This window comes from Lepidochelys kempii, chromosome 4, assembly GCF_965140265.1.
Source record: "Lepidochelys kempii isolate rLepKem1 chromosome 4, rLepKem1.hap2, whole genome shotgun sequence".
In the NCBI taxonomy this organism is placed as follows: Eukaryota; Metazoa; Chordata; order Testudines; family Cheloniidae; genus Lepidochelys; species Lepidochelys kempii.
The window spans coordinates 92,124,672-92,146,400 of record NC_133259.1 but is presented as its reverse complement, the minus strand read 5'-3'; the positions used below and the strand labels follow the sequence as shown (position 1 = coordinate 92,146,400).

Genomic DNA, 21,729 nt, shown 5'->3' with positions numbered 1-21,729 from the left:
CCAGCCCCTCTGCCAGCAGCTGGGATGTATTTCTAACAGTACCTCTGTCTGTCACCTTAAGGCAGTCGGTATCTTGATCCTTCAGTCAGGAGTCTCCCCCTGCCCTCCTTCAGGGGCTGGGATTGTGTTTCAGGCAGTCCCACTGACTCTTGCCTTGTGGCTGTCAGGATCTCCCTCCTTCAAACAGTAGTTCCCTCAATTCTACTCTGAGCTGCGGCTGATGCCAGCTCTAAAGCCTAATCAGCTCCTCCTTCAATTGGACCCTTTTCCCCAATTAGCTCTCCACTTGGAAGGATTCAGCGAGTCAGTCTTCTCCTACTAGTGTCTACCTTGTTATGGGGGAGGAGGGGGTATATATGCTGGTCCCCTTCCTGGAGCTCATCCCAATTAGCTGGGAGAGTGGGACACCTTGCCTCATCCACTCTGCAAGGCTCCTGGTCCCTCCCAGGCCCTTAAAGAGACAGTAACAGCATTCCTCCCAAACTTCTTATTCCTGGGACTATTTCCTCTCTCTCAATATCTCCTCCATCTCTGTACATAAGACCACCCAAAATCTTCAAGGAGCCACACTATGTGACAGGGATGACTCCTAACCACCACTATCCTTAAGGGGCAGATCTCCCCATCATAAGCCCTGATAGCAGAAACTGTCTAGGACATGGGTTGAATCTGTTTGGGAGCCATCTGAAATAGACCATCTCTCAGGTGTCCTGACCCCACCGCCTCCCTGTCTAGCTCCATTGATTTTATGGGCTATGGTGGTCAGCCCAGTGTATGCCTTCCAATGGAAGAAGGGATGAAAGCAGTTTGTAGTGCTGCATCAATGCTCCTGGTGGACTTCTTGTAACCGGGATCATGCACTCTGGGTTCCACTGAGAGGCCTGAGGTAGTGAATATGGTCCCTAATATTTAAAGGGGAACCTTGCATGATACCTAAAAGTTGATAGAGAAATAAAAGATTGATGTCACTCATCAAACTTGTTTAATAATATGTGGCCCTATTTTGGCTTATTCCAGTACCTCAGTGACATATCATTTTTTAAAATTCACAGTTGATTAATTTTCTTACATCATTCTGTGCTTCAATTTTGTGGTAGACTAATTTATAACACTCATTTAAAAACAAAACCATACATATATTTAAAAAAAAAATTCCAGCAAGCCATTTTGTTTCCAAGATTTATGTCTAATAGACCCTATAAATGTTAAACAGAGTGGAACAGAAGGCTGAAAAAGGAATTAAAAATTAACATTGGTGATGGTCCAATGGAAAAAGATTGATAGGAATGTAATAAAAGCCATCTTTAGTGCAAGGCAAAGACCTACGCAATTCAAAATCAAAGCAGCAATAGAAGTTAATTTCCTTTTACAGATTTTGAAAACAAAAAGCAATGATTTTAGAACTTGAAAGCCTAAAGTTACAGTCCTAGATCCAAATTTAGGAACCTAAATAAATGACCTGATTTTTAAAAGCACTAAGTAATCAGCAGCTTTCATTAGGCCTAATCCAAAGCTAATTTAAATTAATGGAAAGACTCCCATTTACTTTCGGGGGCTTTGGATCAGACTTATTGCCTCCAATGGGAACTGCGGGGCTTAACACTTTTGCAGTCAGGCTACTTATTCAGGTGCCTAAATAGGAAGTTAGGAGCCTGCTGCTATTTTGAATATCTTGGCCAAAAAATCACTAGCTCAGACAAATGCTGGGGATGCTACACCAGTTCTAGGAGTTTAGTATATATATTTTAGAGATGTCTGGTCACTGGGAGACACTGGTTGGATACCACTGCCTGGTTGATAATATACTTGCTATAAAACTTAGCCCTTTACCAAGTTCAGACATTTTAGGGGACCCTTGTGCCCACAAATGAGTCTAGTTAACAAGTAGCTGCTAACAGTGACACTGTTGACAAAAGAATAGTTATTGTTGAAGTGGAAGAATGCAGATTCTACCACACTAATGGCTTGGAAAATGTTACTGTATGTTAGATCTCTGGAGAAAACAATTTGCTGTAAAGAAAATGTTTAAATGTTCTCAAAATTTGCCATAAAGCAATTGAGCATTTCACTAGTTAACAGCATAGACAGAACTGAGTCCTGCTATTATTAGTTTGCCTTTCCAAGCCTCCAGAAAGGATGGAAGTGTATGCTGTGGGATCAGATCCTGCCCTCAGTATTCACACTGGGATGGAACAAGATCCCTCCTAATACTTCTGCTGAGATGGCATGGTTCCACCCTGCCTTCTACTGTGGGACAACTGTTCAAAGCACCATACAAATCCCAAACTCCCAATTCTTTCCTGTGTATACCAAATGCAAGCTGCTCAGCTGGACAATTAATGATCAAGACGCTCTGAGTGTGTGCGGCTGGAGAACCCAGGCCCAGCAAATACAAACAATTCATGCCCACAAATAGGATGGACAAGTAGATACTGTGCAATGGAGCAGTGGTGAATGTACTTATAGAGACAAAGCCTCAGATTACACAAAACACACACCTACCTGTAGACCAATGGACACAGCTTGACAAGAAACCAATGGAGAGATTTTCTGAAGTATAAATGGGAGTTGAGCACCTAACTACCTTTGGTGTCTTTGAAAATTTTCCCCTATATTTGTGTCACTGGTGACCCCGAGTCCCATCAGGCAATGGACATATCCTCAGGTCAGGGGTTTTGAACAGTAAGGGTTAGTGGTGTGGGGAGGGTGATGCTACTAAATTTGCACATACAAGCAGTTCCATCATTCCCAGGTTACTATGGAGATCCTCGATAGTGAAGTAATAAATAAGGAGTTTTATCAGACATGTCTGCACTCACTGAAAAATCACACACTACTGACTAAGCTGCCAAAGTCCTGTCTCAGCATGCACTGGGCTAAGTGTAGAAACTGGGATGCATTCTCTGGAGGAAGTCTCCTTTGGTTGTTCCATAGTCCTGATTAAGAGTCTGGAGAGGATGTTTCCACATTACATCTCTCCATATTTCCAGTAATGAAAGTTGTCTTCTGTTGTGGGAAATACTCAATTAACTGATGGCCTATGGTACGTTCAGTGAGGGTATCAGGGTACTATTCTGAGAAACAAGGCAACTCAGTGAGGTTAGGGCATTGTAGGGAAAGGCTTGTGATGAAGGGTGTCATTGTCATTCCTTTCCAGAACTGCATTCATTTAACTGAGGATTTGGTAATGGCTGAAGACGAGATGTAAGGCGGTAGACCTAGCACATGCCTTTCCTGACTGTCACTATTATAGCTTTCATTTTCTTACAGCCAACAGGGGTCGGTGTGGTAAGGAATGGATCGCTTGCTATGTGGTCATGTATTCTTCTTACCTAATTTGCACTTGTCTACCACAAGAGGATTGAAGGATACATGACCCTGCATTCCACTGCTGGGCATCCATATCCTCAACTTTTAGCATCATTCTTCAACCACAGTGGTCACCATAATACGGCTATTGAAAGGGCACAGTCCCTCCTCCCAGACCCTGTACTATATGTTAAATAAATTCCTTTCTAGCAAATATTTGATTCAGCTCTAACTTAGCATTCTAACAACTTGATTTTATAGCTACTCTGAAGACAGTTCCATATGTAGGGAATTATAACACTGGACCCTGAGGAATAAGAATAATCACTGAAGTTGTTTGTGAGGAGATACATTCTGGTGGGCTAAGCAGGTTGACCATCTCTCTGTCACATAACCTAGTGTGATTTCCAAGTGCTCTTTGATAAATTTGAAATGATCATCAAGCAAGACACAGTCCTCCAAAGCAGCCTGGTAAATAAGGAGTCTGTCAAGAGCCTACCATGCAGCAGACCTTATAATCACTCCAAGGAAGATCCCTTTTTAAACACTTCAGAGGAGCAATGTCAGTTTATCATATATACACCTGGCACAGCAATGAGTATAAACACTCTTATTAGCCCTCGGTAGGAAGGATTTTTCAAAAAGTGTTGTACTCAATCAGCACAAATTACATACATTCCCAAAAGTCATTTGAATAGTGTTGAAATATGCTCAACTTGATTAATGTATTTTCAAAACTCTTTCAAAACAGCAAAGCTGAAGGACTGTCAGATTAAAAAAATTAATTACCACTAGATGAAATATTACAGAAAGTAATAAAGGAAAAGAAACATGAGTGAAAGAAGAGTTTAACGTAAAAGTCCAAAAAGTGTATTTAAAATTAAAATTTTACTGGAACAGAAACAGCAAGAGGATAGATAGTTATTATAGATATTACAGAAAGCAGGTAGGAGTAATTTGTTTTAATGTTCTCCCAAACTGTTATTCATTCTCACAAACTACCGGTGTTCTGGGTGTTAGAGGTAGTCATGACAAAGAAATTATCCTGTTCTAACCTTTGTAATATTGATGCTCTCCTATTTCTCCAAGAGTAACAAATTTCATTAGTGAAACAGCTAAGGTTGCTGAAAAATAGCATTAGAGTTTATAGGACTTACTATACATTTCAATATAGCTGAATTTTTCAAACACTGTGGCCTACTTCCACTAAATAAATAAATAAATCTGCCTTTTTCTGCTAAATAAGTTCAAACAACATTGTGGGAGCCTCAAAAACATCAATTACACATTCTCAGGTCACTGCACACAGCACTATATAGAGTACAAATGAGGGGGTTGAATTTGAGAAGGATAAATGTTATCTCTGCTGAGTTACTGAGCAGGGAAATATTTAGAAAGGCATCAGTGAAATAACAGATTGTTCTATGAGCCCTGATTAGTCAGCGTAAAATTTCTTGGAGTAGGTCAGGGTAATTAATAGCATAAACCCATATAAAATTTAAAAAATCCTCTCCTGAATGCAAGATCAGTTACTTTGCCTGAGCAATAGTAGTTGAAAATATGTTGATATGTTTTTGCATATTAATGCCTAGTTAATATGCTAAAAACAAATAATTAGTACTTTTGAGTGACAGATAGCTCCAGTGACAAATTACTCCAGGAAGCAAAGCATTACACAAATTTATCATCAAAGCTCAAATTTCTAGAGCTCGTAAATAACGCAATACATTTCCAGCAAATAGTCTTTCAATGTTTTAAATTAATTTCAACCATGCTCACACCCCTTTTTCAATTAGTTTTGAAAAAAAATCAATTTTTCCTGACACAAATGTTCCCAGAAAGAACTATAGTCGGGTTTAAAAGGAACCCTGTCTCCAGAGAGAGGTCATAGTTATTCAGAGAAACCAGACAGAGACACAGGCATCCAGTGGGGTGTCTGAAGAAAATAGACCTACCTTGGTTACCGTCAAAGAGCTTTAGGTAAGGTAGATGTGCATAGATTGTATCCTGTTTTAAAATCTTTTTTCTCTAAATGCTATTGACTAAAAGGTGTGGCCAATTGTTTGGCTATACTCATGGTTCATTCTTAAAAATGTTCAAGTGACCAAATAACCGAACTTAGCCAAATTTATTGTCTAAAGACAAAACAATACAACAAGAAAAAGAGACATACATACCCTCTTTCCAGGATGCAAATTCTCACAGCATGTTCACCTTTTAGGTTTTCACAGAAGGTGTTCTTCAAAGATATGCATTTCAGTATTTATAGGATGATTTTACAAGTTACAAATCCCTTTACACATCACTAAAATCTAACCCATCAGTTTGTAGTAGTTCCTTAACTTGGTCTGTACCGTCCTTATCTATATTATGGATACCAACATTCCAGGTATTGGTCTGTGAAGGCACCTCCCAGCTTGCACCAGGGAAGAATATTAATGCATTTTGCCTTTGTCGAGTTTCCTGTTTTCTAGGGCTGTCAATTAATCACAGTTAACTCACGTGATTAATTCAAAAAATGAATCACGATTAAAAATATTAATCTCAATTAATTGCACAGTTTTAATCACACTGTTAAACAACAGAATACCAATTGAAATTTATTAAATATTTTGGATGGTTTTTCTACATTTTCAAATATATTGATTTCAATTACAACACAGAATACAAAGTGTGCAGTGCTCACTTTATATTATTATTTTTATTACAAATATTTGCACCGTAAAAATGATAAAAGAAATAGAATTTTTCAAGTCACCTCATACAATCTCTGTAGTGCAATCTCTTTATCTTGAAAGTGCAACTTACAAGTGTGTAGGATTCATACGGGGTTCATGCACTTGGCAACATTCAGGGCACACCCGGAGTGTTGTATAGGAGCTGTGCACACACGGCTCCTCTCAAGGGCATGAACCTTGGAATCTCGCCCAGATGACATGAACTGTGGGAAGCCTCCGAGGACTGGGCTCAAGGCCCGAGAGCAAGGAATGCAGTAGATAGAAATTGGTAAATAAGAATGTTAAACAAAGCCAGTGTATTCCTTTTATCTGTTGGAGTATGTAATGCGCAGGAGGGAGAGAAATAAAAGAGAGGGTGGAAAGCTGACAGGCGGACCAGCCCGTTGGCAGACCAGCCTGCTTGCTTGCTTAAAGCTTTGTGCTGTCTTATCATTGAACTGCAACAACTGGCGCCCAAACGTGGGGCCCTCAGCACTCACCTCGCCCGGCAAGGGTTTCAGATGCGTCACTCATCCACTTCGCTGATCCCGGTGAGTATTTTTCATTGTGGTAAGTATGGGAAGCTCCCTCTCTGCTTTGCAAGTGCAACACCACAGTGAGCTACAGTATTTTCTGTGTAAGGCTCAGCATGACTGCCCCTCTCGAGAACTCACTCTCCTGCTACAGGAGGTGAGTGCCCAGTGCCCGTGGTACCCTGAAGCTGGAACCCTTAAGCTAGCGGACTGGGAGCAGTTGGGCCAGACATTGCACAAAGAGCCTCGGGCGCCCATGCAGGCTTTACATGCCTGGCACCTCTGCCGCGACACGATACAGCGTGTCGCCTCGGACAGGCCCTCCCTTGCGAGGCTGGTGCTCTCGCCACTCCCGTCCGCTCCTGCAGCCATCCCCCCTCCTGGCGATGCGACACAGCGTGTCGCCTCGGAAAGGCCCTCTCCCGCGCCAACAGAGGGGCTGCGGATCCCGCCACCCCCGTCCGCTCCTGCAGCCATCCCTCCCCCTGCTTCGCCCCCAGTGCCTCTATTACCACCGCCTCCCTGGCCTTCCCCACTGGAGTCAGTGTGTGATCACCATCCCCCCGTGGGGCCCCATGCTCCGGGGCCCCCCGGGGGGTCATCCGCGTCTGCTCAGGGTCTTTCGCTGGTGCAACAAATGGTTCACGCAGCGAAGACTCGCTCAGATATTACAGCAGAGGAGCTGGCTGATCTGGTCTCAGTTTGTCCGGTGACCTGGCAGGATGATGGCCAGGGCAACCAGGTTGCAAACTGGATCAGTTTGCCTTACTCGGTGATCAGAGACGTAAAGAAAGCGATTCGCGAGTTCGGCCTCACCAGCACGTATGTAAGTGGTCTCACTGAAGGGCTAGGTACTGGGTACACCCTGATCCCTGAAGATTGGAAGGTGCTGTTGCGCATGATGCTGACGCCCAGTCAGTATGTTATTTGGCTTAGTGAGTATCGGCAGATGGTGGAACGCCAAGCCCAGGTATATAGAGAGCAAGGTATCATTTATGAGCATTTGGCAGGGGAGGGCCAGTTTGCTACCATTCAGATGCAGTCTCAACTCCCTCAGGCCGTCTTCCCCATTATTTCCACCTGGGCCCAGCATGCTTTCCGGAAGGTCCCGGATTCAGGCAAGCCTACCAAAAGCTTTGCCAGTATCCGTCAGGGTGCATCAGAGTCCTTTATGGATTTTACCAACAGATTGCAGGCGGCTATCCTCCGACAGGTGGATAACTCTGTGGCAGCTCAGGAGATCCTGTTAAAAATGGCGGTTGAAAATGTGAACGAGGATTGTTGCCGTGCTCTTCAAGCAGCACAAGCCGCTGGCGTTCTAGAGCTGTCGGACATGCTGTGGGCGTGCCAAAACATCGGCACACAAGCACATAAAGCTGGGGTTATGGCCGCCGCCCTGCGGAAAAGCGGGAAGGAGGGGAAGCGTTGTTACCTCTGTGGTAAGGAGGGTCACTTTCAGCGGGAGTGCCGCTCATCGACGGCGCCCGCCCGCCCCTCAAAGAAGTGCCCCAAGTGTCGGAAGGGCTATCACTGGGCTAATCAGTGTCGTAGCGGGTCAGGAAACCACGCGACGGGTCCCCCCCCCCGAACCCAGGGCCAAATGGGGGTGTTTCCCACTCAGACAACTGTTCCTCTGCCTTAAAATCCATAGACTCCATGAGGGCGGCGACTGCCGGAAGTGCAGGGCTTGATTTGATTATGCCCAGCATTATTAAGGTTCAGGTATGGACCCGTCTTCCGCAGTCGCTCCTGCGTGGACAGTCAATTGCGCAATTGATTTTAGTCCCCTATCAGGTGCCAGCCGCAGAGGATCAAGCCCGGGGCAGGAACGGCTTTGGATCGACGCTGTCTCAGTTGCCGTCTCACAACATGTCCTCTCCACTTGTTGCTCTAATAATGTCGGTCCGCCCCTCGAAACCTCAGTTAACACTTCTCTTAAATAATGTTCCTTTTACAGGGCTGGTGGACACTGGAGCTGATGTTTCGGTGATTCGTGATCCAGAGTGGCCGGTCGGTTGGCCAACAGTTCCTTCTAAAGAGTTGTGGGGGATTGGAGGTAGCAAACCCGGGCGCCAAAGTTTGTCTTGGGTCACGGTCTCTAAACCAGGAGGCTGTGCCCTTGCTACAATCCGCCATATTCGTTGTTACATGTTTCCATTGATACCTATTCAGGATTCCTCTGGGCGACCCCACAGCGTGGGGAAGCCACTCCCAAAGTTATTCACCATTTGCTAGCCTGTTTTGCTATTATGGGTCGCCCGAGCCAGATACAAACGGATAATGCCCCAGCCTATTGCTCCACAGCTCTCTCCACCTTTTGTGCCCAATGGGACGTCCGTTTCAAACACGGGATTCCTTATAATTCCACAGGCAAAGCTATTGTTGAACGTGCAAATCGCACGCTAAAAACCTTGCTCGACAAACAATTAAAACAAGGGGAGCTGCATCTCCGAACCTTAGGAGACATTCAGCAACAAATGCATATCCTTTTGTTTACTTTAAATAATTTAACATTGAATACAGATCAGCAGACCCCCACGGATTGGCATTTTCATAAGTCCGAGGAACTGGAAAGACTGCATGTCTATTACCATTAGCTGCCCGATCCGCAATGGCTGGGCCCAGTGCCTTTAATCACTTGGGGTTGGGGATATGCTGCTTTGTTTCTCCCTGCAGGACCGTTGTGGGTTCCGGCCCAGTGTGTGCGACCGGCACTGAAACAGCATGGCGTGGCACCAGGGGCTGTCGAACCCCATACCGGAGTTTCAGCTGACCTTGGAGGAGAACGCGGTGCCTCCCGGGTCGACAATGGCGGGATGGAGACTGAGGAGACGTAGTGTCCCAAGCCAGCCCGTGACATGGGGAGCAGTAAAAGCATTGGTTGCCGCGGCTCAACGAAGACTGGCAGCAAACCAACAGCCAGAGACTCCTGAGACTTTGTTTGTGGCAATTCTCGCCCAAATTACTGCTAATTCTGTATTGATTGTATGCCTTTTATGCCTGCTATTTCCTGTAGGGGTTGGCTCGGGAGCGCTTCCTCCATTACGGGCCCAAATGATATATAACCTATGGGAAAGATTGGCTTCAATAGCAAATGTTACCCACTTTTGTTTATTTGATTTTGTAGCAGCTGAAGAATTGTTAGGTACGTGCCTTATTCCAGTATGTCATCACCCTGAGGAAATTGGAAATGAGATGATGCTCGCTGCTTACGCGAACCTCTCTTCCCAGTACTCTAGCATGGCTAATTGGGGCCCAGCCAATTACACTTTACCTTCTTGAGCTTATTTTTTGCTGTTGCTGTGTGCAATGTATTTCCTTTTTGTTAAGGCTTTGTCGAGAACTGCCCTGGCAGGCTCCACGAGTTATGACCTCATGTGTCCGGGAGTTAATTGGCTTGCAAAAGCAAATTGATGGCTACCATGAGATGGCCGAGCACAAATAAACAAAAAAGGAGGGGATGTAGGATTCATACAGGGTTCATGCGCTTGGCAACATCCAGGGCACACCCGGAGTGTTGTATAGGAGCTGTGCACACACACCTCCTCTCAAGGGCATGAACCTTGGAATCTCACCCAGATGACATGAACCGTGGGAAGCCTCCAAGGACTGGGCTCAAGGCCCGAGAGCAAGGAATGCGGTAGATAGAAATTGGTAAATAAGAATGTTAAACAAAGCCAGTATATTCCTTTTATCTGTTGGAGAATGTATTGCGCAGGGGGAGAGAAAAGAATAAAGGAGAGGGTGGAAAGCTGACAGGCAGAAGGCCGTTGGCAGACCAGCCTGTTTGCTTGCTTAAAGCTTTGTGCTGTCTTGTCATTGAACCGCAACACAAGTGCATTTTTTTTGTTACATAACTGCACTCAAAAACAAAACAATGTAAAACTTTAGCGCCTACAGGTCCACTCAGTCCTATTTCTTGTTCAGTCAATCACTAAGACAAACAAGTTTATTTACATTTACTGGAGATAATGCTGCCTGCTTCTTATTTACAATGTCACCTGAAAATGAGAATAGGCGTTCACATGGCACTTTTGTAGCCAGCATTGCAAGGTATTTACATGCTGGATATGCTAAACATTTGTATGCCTCTTCATACTTTGGCCACCATTCCAGAGGACGTGCTTCCATGCTGATGACGCTTGTTAAAAAAATGGTTAATTAAATTTGTGACTAAATTTCTTGGGGGAGAATTGTATATCTCCTGCTCTGTTTTACCTGCAGCCTGCCATATATTTCATGTTATAGCAGTCTCGGATGATGACCCAGCATACGTTGTTCGTTTTAAGAACACTTTCACTGCAGATTTGACAAAACACAAAGAAGGTACCAAGGTGAGATTTCTAAAGATAGCTACAGCACTCGAGCCAAGGTTTAAGAATCTGAAGTGCCTTCCAAAATCTGAGAGAGAAAAAGTGTGGCACATGCTTTCAGAAATCTTAAAAGAGCAACACTTTGATGCAGAAACTACAGAACCCGAACCACCAAAAAAGAAAAAAATCAACCTTCTGCTGTTGGCATCTGACTCAGAAGATTAAATTGAACATGCATCGGTCCGTACTACATTGGATCGTTATCAAGTACAATCTGTCATCAGCATGGACGCATATCCTCTGGAATGGTGGTTGAAGCATGAAGAGACATATGCCTCTTTAGCGCATCTGGCACATAAATGTCTTGCGACGCCAGCTACAACAGTGTCATGCGAACACCTGTTCTCACTTTCAGGTGACATTGTAAATAGGAAGCAGGCAGCATTATCGCCTGCAAATGTAAACAAACTTGTTTGTCTGAGCAATTGCTTGAACAAGAAGTAGAACTGAGTGGACTTATAGGCTCTAAAGTTTTACATTGTTTTATTTTTTGAGTGCAGTTATTTTTTGTACATAATTCTACAGTTGTAAATTCAACTTTTACAATAAAGAGATTGCACGACAGTACTTGTATTAGGTGAATTGAAAGTACTATTTCCTTTGTTTCTGTTTTACAGTGTAAATATTTGTAATCAAAATAAATATACAGTGAGCACTGTACACTTTGTATTCTGTGTTGTAACTGAAATCAATGTATTTGAAAATGTAGAAAACATCCAAAAATATTTAAATAAATGGTATTCTATTATTGTTTAACAGCACAATTAATCATGATTAATTTTTTTTAATTGCTTAGCCCTACTATTTTCAAATACCAAAGCTGACTTCAGTTTGCAAAGTGTTGTGGGATACTTGACATGAGTGAACAGAATTATAGGGAGAGCATAATATAGTCAATTAACATAATTTCCCAATACTTATATATACACAATGTATATTATACTAATAACACATACATAACACCTATTAATGTGGTGTACATATATATAGTGTAACAATGCTGTGTTCCTATTGCTAAAATAAATAATACTTTTGTTTGCAGAAGTTTGTCGAGTAACTATATACACCCCTGGTCACAGACCCCTGATGGGAAGAACCGCAGGCGTCCAAACGGAGCCCTGCTGAGTTAGACTGATTGATACACCGTAGACTATAGCTCACAACCTGCTCTAGTAGTAGATAGATAAAGGCACAAGGTCTGACACCTGAAGGCACAAGACAAAGGTCAGAGGTGCAGCTAGCCCTATGACGTACTGAGTAAACAATTTATTGAGAATTAATTGCTCATTTCCTGTAGATGATCAAGTCATTTTATCAAAGTAAATGAATGGACAAGGTCAGATTCGCAATATCCTCTGTCACTAGCACTGCTTTCTGTAGCAGCAGCAGAAGCCGCATTTATCCTCTGGCTACGACAGGAAGTTGACTCTGAAAGCAGAATGCTACAAACCCTTGTAGTTGTAGAAGTCATTTGACATACTTAATATTAGAAATGGTATATCCTTGGAAAGGATGATGACCCATGGCCATAAGGATGGACTCAGTTACAGTTCACAGAACCTCAGTACCATCTCCTGGTGATGAAAAATCATTGACCTAACTGCATGGCGTGGGATCCTGTCAATACATATGTTTCATTGTCAACAGATATCAATGAAGTCAAAGATTTAGGCTATTTTAGACCATGAGGGAGTGAATTTCAAAACTAAGGCCTTGTGTCACAAAGCCAGGGTGAACTGCATCTTAACAGCTTGGCCTTAGATCCTTTCATTTGATGCAGCCAGCTCAGAGACACCTGGTCAGTGTACACAGTAAAATTTCACCTGAACAGGTATGGTTTGGACTTTTTAAGTCCCACACTATAGCAAGGCATTCCTTTTCAATAGTGGCATAGTTTTATTCCTGGTCCAGAAACTTCCTGTTCGGATATACAACATGGTGACTCTCTTTCTTATCAGCAACAATCTGTATTAGCACAGCACTTAACCCTCTGTCTGAGGCATCTGTGAAAACCATAAAAGGATTGTTAAAGTCTGGATTTACCAGAACCGGGTCTTTGCTCGTGGCTTCCTTCAGAAGGCCTTTTGATACTGTTCAGTCCAGACCACTTTGTCTGGTTTACCTTTTTTTTACAGTTCAGGGATGAGTAAATCTAGAAAGCTAAAGTGGGGTACAAAGCTCCTGTAATACCCAGCCATCCTGACAAAAGATTGAGCCTGTTTTGGGGTTCAGCCCAATCTTTTAGAGCCTCCATCTTTGCCAGTTATGGCATAATCTGGCCACTTCCCACTTTATTGGCCCAGATAAATTACCTCAGCTATTCCCACTTTACACTTCTCCTTTACAGTCAATCCTACATCTTGAGTGCATTTGAGCACTTTTCCAACCTGAGTCACAAGCTCCTCCCAGGACTAAAATATAAATATCAATATATGCAAAGACAACCCCCCTGTCACTTTCAGTATCTCATCCACCAGATGTTGATAGGTAGCTGGAGCCCCCTTGAGCACAAAGGGTAAAACCACAAAGTCAAGAGGTGATAAATGCAGATTTAAGTCTATCATCAGAGTCCAAAGATACCTGCCAATAACCTTTTGTAAAGTAAACTATGCATCCCCCTAGCTTGTCCAGTATCTCATTCATTCTAGACATAGGCTACACATCACATACTGTGAAAGCACTAAGCTTTCTATAGTGCACACAAAATCTGATAGTCCCAAACCAGTCTTCAAAACAAAGCATTATTTATTTATCCTCCAAAGGTACAAAACACAGAGAGCAAAGGTTTAAACAATAAACTGCCTATATGGATGGGTCTTACACCTTAAACTGTGCTTGACAGCTTTTGGAAGTACCCCTCAGCCCAGATAACTTCACCGCTGGTAGGGAGAAGCAGACTGTCCTGCCCACACCTTCTGGGATGCTCCTTTTGAGTCTTTCTGTCAGCATGTTGACAGCCCATAAACCAACTTTCCTCCTTCCTAGGCTAGCACCTCTAAGGTTTTAGTATAGGCTTTGATCCTAGGTTCAGCCTGGGAAATGGAAACCTGGCCAGTCTGGATGGAGCTAGAGAGGGGCTATTCTCCAACTGAGAGCTCCTTGCATTGTTTCCTCTCGGAGCCTTATCTTTACCATTGTTTAATTTCCTCTTTGCGCTCCCCCCCCCCCGCATTGATTTAACTCCAGGATAATATCACACAAACAGACTGAGGCACATATGATATTTATAAAAAATATTAACAAATACTTGCCAGTTCTCCACAGCTCCTCACTGAGAACATCCTGCCAGCATCTCCCCTCTCTTACATCAAGGGAGCTCCCGCTCAAGTACGTCTTCTGTTTGAAGCAGTGGTTATATGGCACATGGAGAGGGGAGGTCCCTCAACAAGAAAAGATAATGCCACCTAGGCCATGTCTACACTTGCAATTTAGGTAAATCTACCCCATCTCATCTAGTCCAACTCTAAGTAGGGTTATCTGAACTCATGTATTAGGGTTCTTTTGGCCTGAGTAGGCTGCAGCTTTGTCTCTTTCCTTAGCCTCTCTGGCATGCTTCCAAGCCACAGGCAGTGTGCTATCCCTTCACAGAAATGGGACCCCATGGCCTACCTGTTCTAGGGCCCCAGAACCAGTGCTGACCCCCCAACCCCTGACTCTCCAGTAGCTTAAGCACACCCTTTAGCAGAGCTCCAACCCTGGAGGTACTCTGGGTTTACAGTTCTTCATGAACTGATGATAGTGAAAGCAAATAGACACACAGACTTCGAAAGGGGTTCCAAAACCAATCCTCTTTACTTTAGCTAGCAAAAGAAATATACTAACCTAGACCAGATAAAAAAACACCTCCACACATTTCCCTGCCTCAGTTTCTTCTCCACTATTCAGCGTTCTTGGGCTTAGGTCAGAGTCATCTAAAAAACTTAGGATTTCCCTGTCCTGAAAATGGTTTCTCCAAATCATGGTCACTCTCTCTCACACTTGCTCTCTCTCTCTCCCTCCCTCTACTCTGCAGCCAGTTTTCTTCTTCTTCTTCTTTGACTGGTCTAGCAATTAAAAAGAACCCCTTTGCTAAAAAAAAAAATTATGCATTTCTGTTCCTCTCTCTTGTCCAAGCTTTCTTTGTTGTGAGTCCTTTTAAGTCTCCCACCATCACCACTGACACCCATGTCTCTGGCTCTGCGGTTTTTAAGATGCAGCATTAACGCCTGATATCTCTGTTATCTTGTTTGGGGATATTCCTGTTACGATATAGATATTCAGGCCTGTCTGTAAAGGCCTATACTCTAAGAATTTAGGTGTATTCTTATCACTTGGCTAGTTATAGAGGTATAAAAGGAAGAATCAAAATCACTGTCTGCCAGTGTAAGGTCCTTCTCTTACTGTGACAGTCTGAGGCCCTGTGCTTAGGCTAAGGCCTTTGGCTAAGCAACAGAAGCAACCATAAGCAACCATCACATCCTCACATTCCAAACTCGTCACATTGAAAGAAGATACTGGTGGGCTGTTAGGAATACAGTCCTGTCCTGATAATGCCCATTGCCTCCACAGAAAGGGAAGTGCCTAGAAAATGTAAAAAGAAACTTAGTTTGATAGCATCCTGTCTGGCAAGAACTCACTTATCAATAGCTGGGATGTGAAATCCTCACTTCTGTATTGTTTGTCATTATAGTTCCCACTTTGCTATTGTTTGTCTGTATAATCTCTGTCTGGTTCTGTGATTGTTCCCGTCTGCTGTATAATTAATTTTGCTGGGTGTAAACTAATTAAGGTGGTGGGATATAATTGGTTACATAATCACGTTACACTATGTTAGGATTGGTTAGTTAAATTTCAGTAAAATGATTGGTTAAGGTATAGCTAAGCAGAACTCAAGTTTTACTATATAGTCTGCAGTCAGTCAGGAAGTGAGTGGGTGTGGGGGAGGGAAAAATGGGAATCATGTTTTGCTAAGGGGAGGAAATGGGAACAGGGAATGGGGGTGGGGAAATTGGAATCATGTTTAGCTAAAGGGGGAAATGGGAACAGGGACACAGGTAAGCCTCTGTGGTGTCAAAGCTGGGAAGGGGGACACAAAGGAAGGAAACTGGAATCATGCTTGCTGGAAGTTCACCCCAATAAACATTGAATTGTTTGCACCTTTGGACTTCGGGTATTGTTGCTCTCTGTTCATGCGAGAAGGACCAGGGAAGTAAGTGGGTGAAGGAATAAGCCCCCTAACATCTTCTGTTGATTTACACTATTTTACACACCCCTCCATTGATTCCCAGTGAGCTCCTTGTTTTGTTTGTATTTCTTTTACCCCATCTCCAATATACACTGCACACGTCCTGGGAAAATGCACATTCCTTCCATATAGTTTAATCTCCATAACATATTAGCGATATTAATTTTACATAAGGTGTAACTGCCTCCCCCATGCCCACAGTTTTCATGCACACCCACCAAAGCGGCAGTCCAATCCCCCAGAGCCACCCAAAGGCTTAGTGTTCCCATCATTCCTCCCCTTTTCCTTTTCTTTTACCTGTGCACACAAAAAATTCTCTTTTGCCTAACGTTTCTTGCACTGTGATTACTCTTTTACACAACTGTACCTGATTATACTCCCATCTTGTACAACTAAACACAGCCGGGGCAGCCAAGTTACGTTCCAATAGAAACCCCTTACAGTCCTTTAGTGATTTTGATTACATTACCCAATAGTCAAATAATTTTGATCAGATTCTCTCTCCGCCTGCTGCCTGGAGCAATCCCTTACAGACCATTTCTGTGGGAAAAGGGCCCATTTTCCCTCAGAATAGCTGTGAAGGCTTCTGGGGACAGAAGCATAGTGGTGGTAGTAACCACTCTACCTGACCCCCTGGGATAATTTAATTACCAAGCTTCCATCCAATGTGACTGCACAGAGTTGCACATACAGTTACATTTATATAACTGGGTTTTATCATTAAACAAAAACTTCCTTCTTGTAACACCACAACTGTTACTCTTTTACTATTTCCACAACTCCCAAATGTTTACTTTCCTGCAAACCCTGTATCATCAATTTTTGCAAAAGCTATTTGTAACTTTTCACTCACTTCTTTAAATCACTTACTCCTACATTTAGTTCTTTAAGGTAGTGCAATTTGTCTGTAACAACTTAGCCACCACGTACAATTATTGCCACACAGCTGCCTTAACCTGTGCTGTCTTTGCCTTGAGACTGTTCAAATCCAATTTCCCCACCCCATTCCCTGTTCCCATTCCCCCCCTCCCACACTCACTTCCTGTAGCTCACAAAAGCTTATACTCAAATAAATTGGCTAGTCTCTAAGGTGCCACAAATACTCCTTTTCCTTTTTGCAAATACAGACTAACATGGCTGTTACTCTGAAACCTGCAGAGTACCATAGTAAAACTTGAGTTCTGCTTAGCTATACCTTAACCAATCATTTTACTGAAATTTAACTAACCAATCCTAACATATTGTAACATGATTATGTAACCAATTATATCCCACCACCTTAATTAGTTTACACCCAGCAAAAGTAATTATACAGCAGACAGAAACAATCGCAGAACCAGACAGAGATTATACAGACAAACAATAGCAAAGTGGGAACTATAATGACAAACAATACAGAAGTGAGGATTTCACATCCCAGCTATCCCAGACTGTCTCAGTAAGAGAAGGACCTTACACTGGCAGACAGTGATTTTGATTCTTTCTTTTGTACCTCTATAACTAGCCAAGTGATAAGAATACACCTAAATTCTTAGAGTATAGGCCTTTACAGACAGGCCTGAACATCCTTATCCTAACAATTCCACTTTCCAAATCCCAGCCTCCCACAGAGAAGTTGGAGAACCGTGGTTTCATCTGGGATATGGCCATCCCCTTGTCCCATTTCAATGGGAGCTATCAAAGTTTAATACCCTCGGGTGGAAGATGGTGTATTCCACATACACTGAGGCATTCAATGATACAGCAATTTCATTAATCAGGCAAAATTCATATGCTGTACATAGCGAGATACATCAAATTGTCACAGGCCAATAGTACACACTACACAAGAGGAGAGACAAGGTGGAGCCCCACATGAGGATGCACATCAGTTGCCAAAATCACCCCCTTTGGAACTCTCTGCAAGAAGGGAATGGAATCACCAGAGAACAGGTCCATTCACTCATGGTAGGGTTCTTGGTGAGTCAACAATACCTCATGATCAGTACCAAGTACAAGGGATGGATTAAGTGCAGTCTCTGGGAGAGATGAATTACCTGTTTCCCACAGTACAGGTTCCACTTAGCACTAAAACGATTTTGTAATCAGATATTCAAGAAGTTAAAAAAATGCAGTTAATGTGAAGAAATATGTGAAAATCCAGCTGGAGCATGGATTCTCCTTAAAAGAGATTCTTCTCCCCATAGCACTTCTCCACCCTTTAGATGGTTGTGAACAAAAGATCATTATGAAGTCTGCAGACCCTTCAATAGCGTAATTTGTTGAAAGGACAGCATGCTTCTTCAGAAGCCTTTGGAAGCCAATCAGGTGCCATTAGCCTGCAAGGGAAGATCAACAAAGCATGTCCCTTACCACAACAGGAAATGTGTGTCCCTCCCACAAACTACAGGCTGTAATGATCAATCCATGACAGCTCCAATCACAGGCCACATATCAGATCATTAGTATACCCAGTTTTATAAATTGAGCCGACCACCATCTACAATAGTGCTGTGGGTGTCATGAAGGCCATGGTGCTGATGGAACTAGGTGGGGGGGGGGAGAGGGGGCTGCCGCACCCCTGCTTGAATAACAAACACCAGATATATGGTTTCTATCATCAGCACCCTCACTATAAAAATTGTTCCAGCACCCATTAAAATCACCAGCTGACTCAGACAATCCACCATCCACATCAGTTATGAAGTCACTGAGCTACAGCACATCAAACAAAAACTACTCCTACTTTTAGGCAGAGATGGGTCGGTACCCCTAAATTGAAAGCATGTGCCAATTGGCCTAGGCCATAGTGTTTGGATCCAGGATTTTGGTTCAGCCCATTACAGGAATAGGGGGCATTTGCTTGATTTGGATTGTGATCTAAACTTCTCCAAAGTCTAGGAATGCTCAGGTGCAGGGTGCTTGATTTGGGACTGATGAAAAAAGAGTTTTATTTTTTAAGATGGAGCAAGAAACCAAAAAACCCTAGTTTAGCTGACATTTTTAGAGGAGCTCGCTGCAGTACCTGGCTTTGGCAAAGGTTTCTTCCTCCCACTCTTGTGTGGGTTTGCAGCGGTTTAGTATAATGCCGACCTTGTCCTTGGACTCCCACTCCACTGTGACAGGCGCCCTTGGAGGGACGTTTTGCCCAGCGTTTGAGCTGCTCAGAACTCCTCCGTGTTCTCACTGTCTATTTGAGGAACAAGCCGTCCCGACTGATCACTTGCTTCAAGTATGCATATTCATGTGCCCTGGTGCTCAGGATCCTTGACCTCTCTGCCTTGGGTATCAAACACCCGAATCAGCAGAGGGTGGGCGTTATCTTTTACCTTGGTAACCCCCCTGGGAAACTCCGAGGAGACTTGTTGCCCTGTGACAATGATTTCTGCACTTCACATTCGGGAGAGGAAACAAACAAACATCGAGGCGCAGGCAGCCTGGGATCCCGGATCCCGCAAGCACCTTTGTGCTGTGGTGAAAGGGGGGCGGATTGTAGCCGTCGCATTGCTCTTCATCAACATTCAAGAAATGTCTGGAAGGAAAAGAACAGACTGAGCCCGCCCCCCGCCCTTCAGCCTTCTCACGCCAAACCCGCTGGGAGCGGCGGTGTGACATCTGGGCAGTCAGTACGCGCCCGCACTGTGTCCAGCTGTGCCGCAGCAGCACGCCGGTTGCAGTGTTGTGTCTCCCCAAGGTGCGCACACAGGGTTCCTTCCCAGGTGTGCCTGCCACCCCTCGGGAGCCGCATGAGCTATTCCTGGTGATAAAACACAACCCAGGAACAAAACCCAGGCAGGGTGCAGGCTACCCCCGCGTGCGGAGGGCTGCGAGGAAGAGAGGTAGTAGCGATCAGGTGTGCCACGCGTTTGCGGATGCCTACCGCGGCGGGGCGGGTACTGGCCACTTGTGTGGTGGCTGTAGGTGTGGGGAGCCGAGTGGCGCTCACGTTTGTGGAGCCGCTGTTGCCCATGTCAGTTACAACAGAGGCTTTTGCTCCCGCCACAAACATAATCGGAGCACAGCTCACGGGCTTGCTGCTTCTCTCACTCCACCCCACCCCTCCGCCCCCCATCAGAGAAACCGTGACCCGCTCTGTCCCAGAACACTTTCCACGGCCGGCCATGTCCCGAACAATTCCCTGGCGTCTGAGCTCCATCCAGATCGACAGCCTCCGGTTGCAATGTGCAATCGGGGACTGTCCACACTAGATGCCAAAGCAGCGCCTGGTTCTGTCTGAGCCCACGACGCTGGTGCTTTTCTGAGCTGCTCTGAGAAACCTGGCTGAAGAGACCGGGAACTTCGAGCGGTTTGGCTCTGTTGACGGTTTTACACAAATTGTTTTCAAGGCGAAAGGTGTCTGGAGATCAAGCGAGCTCCGCGCATGCGTTGGTCTGTTGGGAATTATTGCTCTGCCTTGGACTAAGTTGCATTCCTTGGATCTTCGCAGAAAAGCCAATTCTTCAGACAGAGTTAGGAATGTGGACAGTTCACAGTCGAGGGTATTTTGGGATTCTCTCGTTCCCCGTGATGATAGCCATGGTCTGCTGTGCGCAAAGGTGAGCGTTATTCTCCGGGGTGCTCTCTCCGGGTTTTGTCGGTGCGTGTGCGGACTGTTGATCTCATTGTTTTGGGAGGTGTACGTGCATTTCTTTTTCTGTCTGCCAGCAGTTTCTAGCCTTGATTCTCAATCCAATCCGTCCTTCTTCCCTTCAGCGTTAATGAGCCTAGCAACATGTCATATGTGAAAGAGACAGTGGACAGATTGCTCCACGGATACGACATTCGCTTGAGGCCAGACTTTGGAGGTAATTTGTCAGTCTTTTTCAACGTGTAGCACAACCGTGTTGCATTTCCTGTATTAGAGGGAAACGTCAGTTCAATTGCAAATTAGTCCTTGCAAATGGTTGTGGGCCAATTTCTGACCAAGTACACACACAAACACACATACTCACATGCGTGCACACACCCCCTGATGCACCCCATTTACACATGCAAACACACACCCATGTATATATGCCGCTATACAGCCAGGCACAGGGATGGTGTTTTTAAATGCCTGTGATGTGCATAACAAACCCCCCTGTTTCTCATTAAAGGTGCTCCTGTTGACGTCGGGATGAGGATAGACATTGCCAATATAGACATGGTCTCAGAGGTCAACATGGTGAGTACACGCCCTGAATTAAACCAGAGCTCTGAAATTGGCACATTTTGTGCCTACCCCTTAGAGTTTAGTTGCGGGGGAGAGGGTGTCTCAGACTCGTATCTGTGCAGCTTTCTCTTTCATGCCAGAGCAAGGGACGGGGAGCGGAGAGTTACATACGTTGAGTGCTCTTTGGAGACGAGCTGTTGATAGCTGCCCTGGGGAAACCTGTTTGGGACGAGTTTACACAGCACCTTCTTCTCCTTTCACGTCCTTTTAAAATAGGGCACGGCGCCATCTGCCGATCATTGCGCCTTACTGCCTTTCAGCACCGAGGACAGCTCCACGCTTCCTCGCTCTCTCAGCCCTCAGAGCCCTGGCCCGCTGGAGCCGGGAATGAATAAATAAATAAATAAATAAATAAATAAATAAAATAAAAATAAAACGCATA

The 21,729-nt window shown here is 44.3% G+C and overlaps 1 protein-coding gene across 2 annotated transcripts in view; it reads left to right on the top strand.

Annotated features, from left to right (window-relative positions):
* Positions 1–20,446: 20,446 nt before the first annotated feature.
* Positions 20,447–21,729, top strand: part of GABRB1 (gamma-aminobutyric acid type A receptor subunit beta1) — a 261,371-nt gene continuing 260,088 nt past the window's right edge. Inside the window, exons 1-3 of one of the 2 annotated variants that reach the window (XM_073342125.1) lie at positions 20,447–20,691; positions 20,849–20,940; positions 21,232–21,299. In XM_073342125.1, the coding sequence (XP_073198226.1) occupies positions 20,612–20,691; positions 20,849–20,940; positions 21,232–21,299 (240 nt within the window). In that variant the 5' untranslated portion in view covers positions 20,447–20,611. The remainder of the gene's footprint in view (positions 20,692–20,848; positions 20,941–21,231; positions 21,300–21,729) is intronic. The other variant, XM_073342127.1, reaches the window with a different exon arrangement.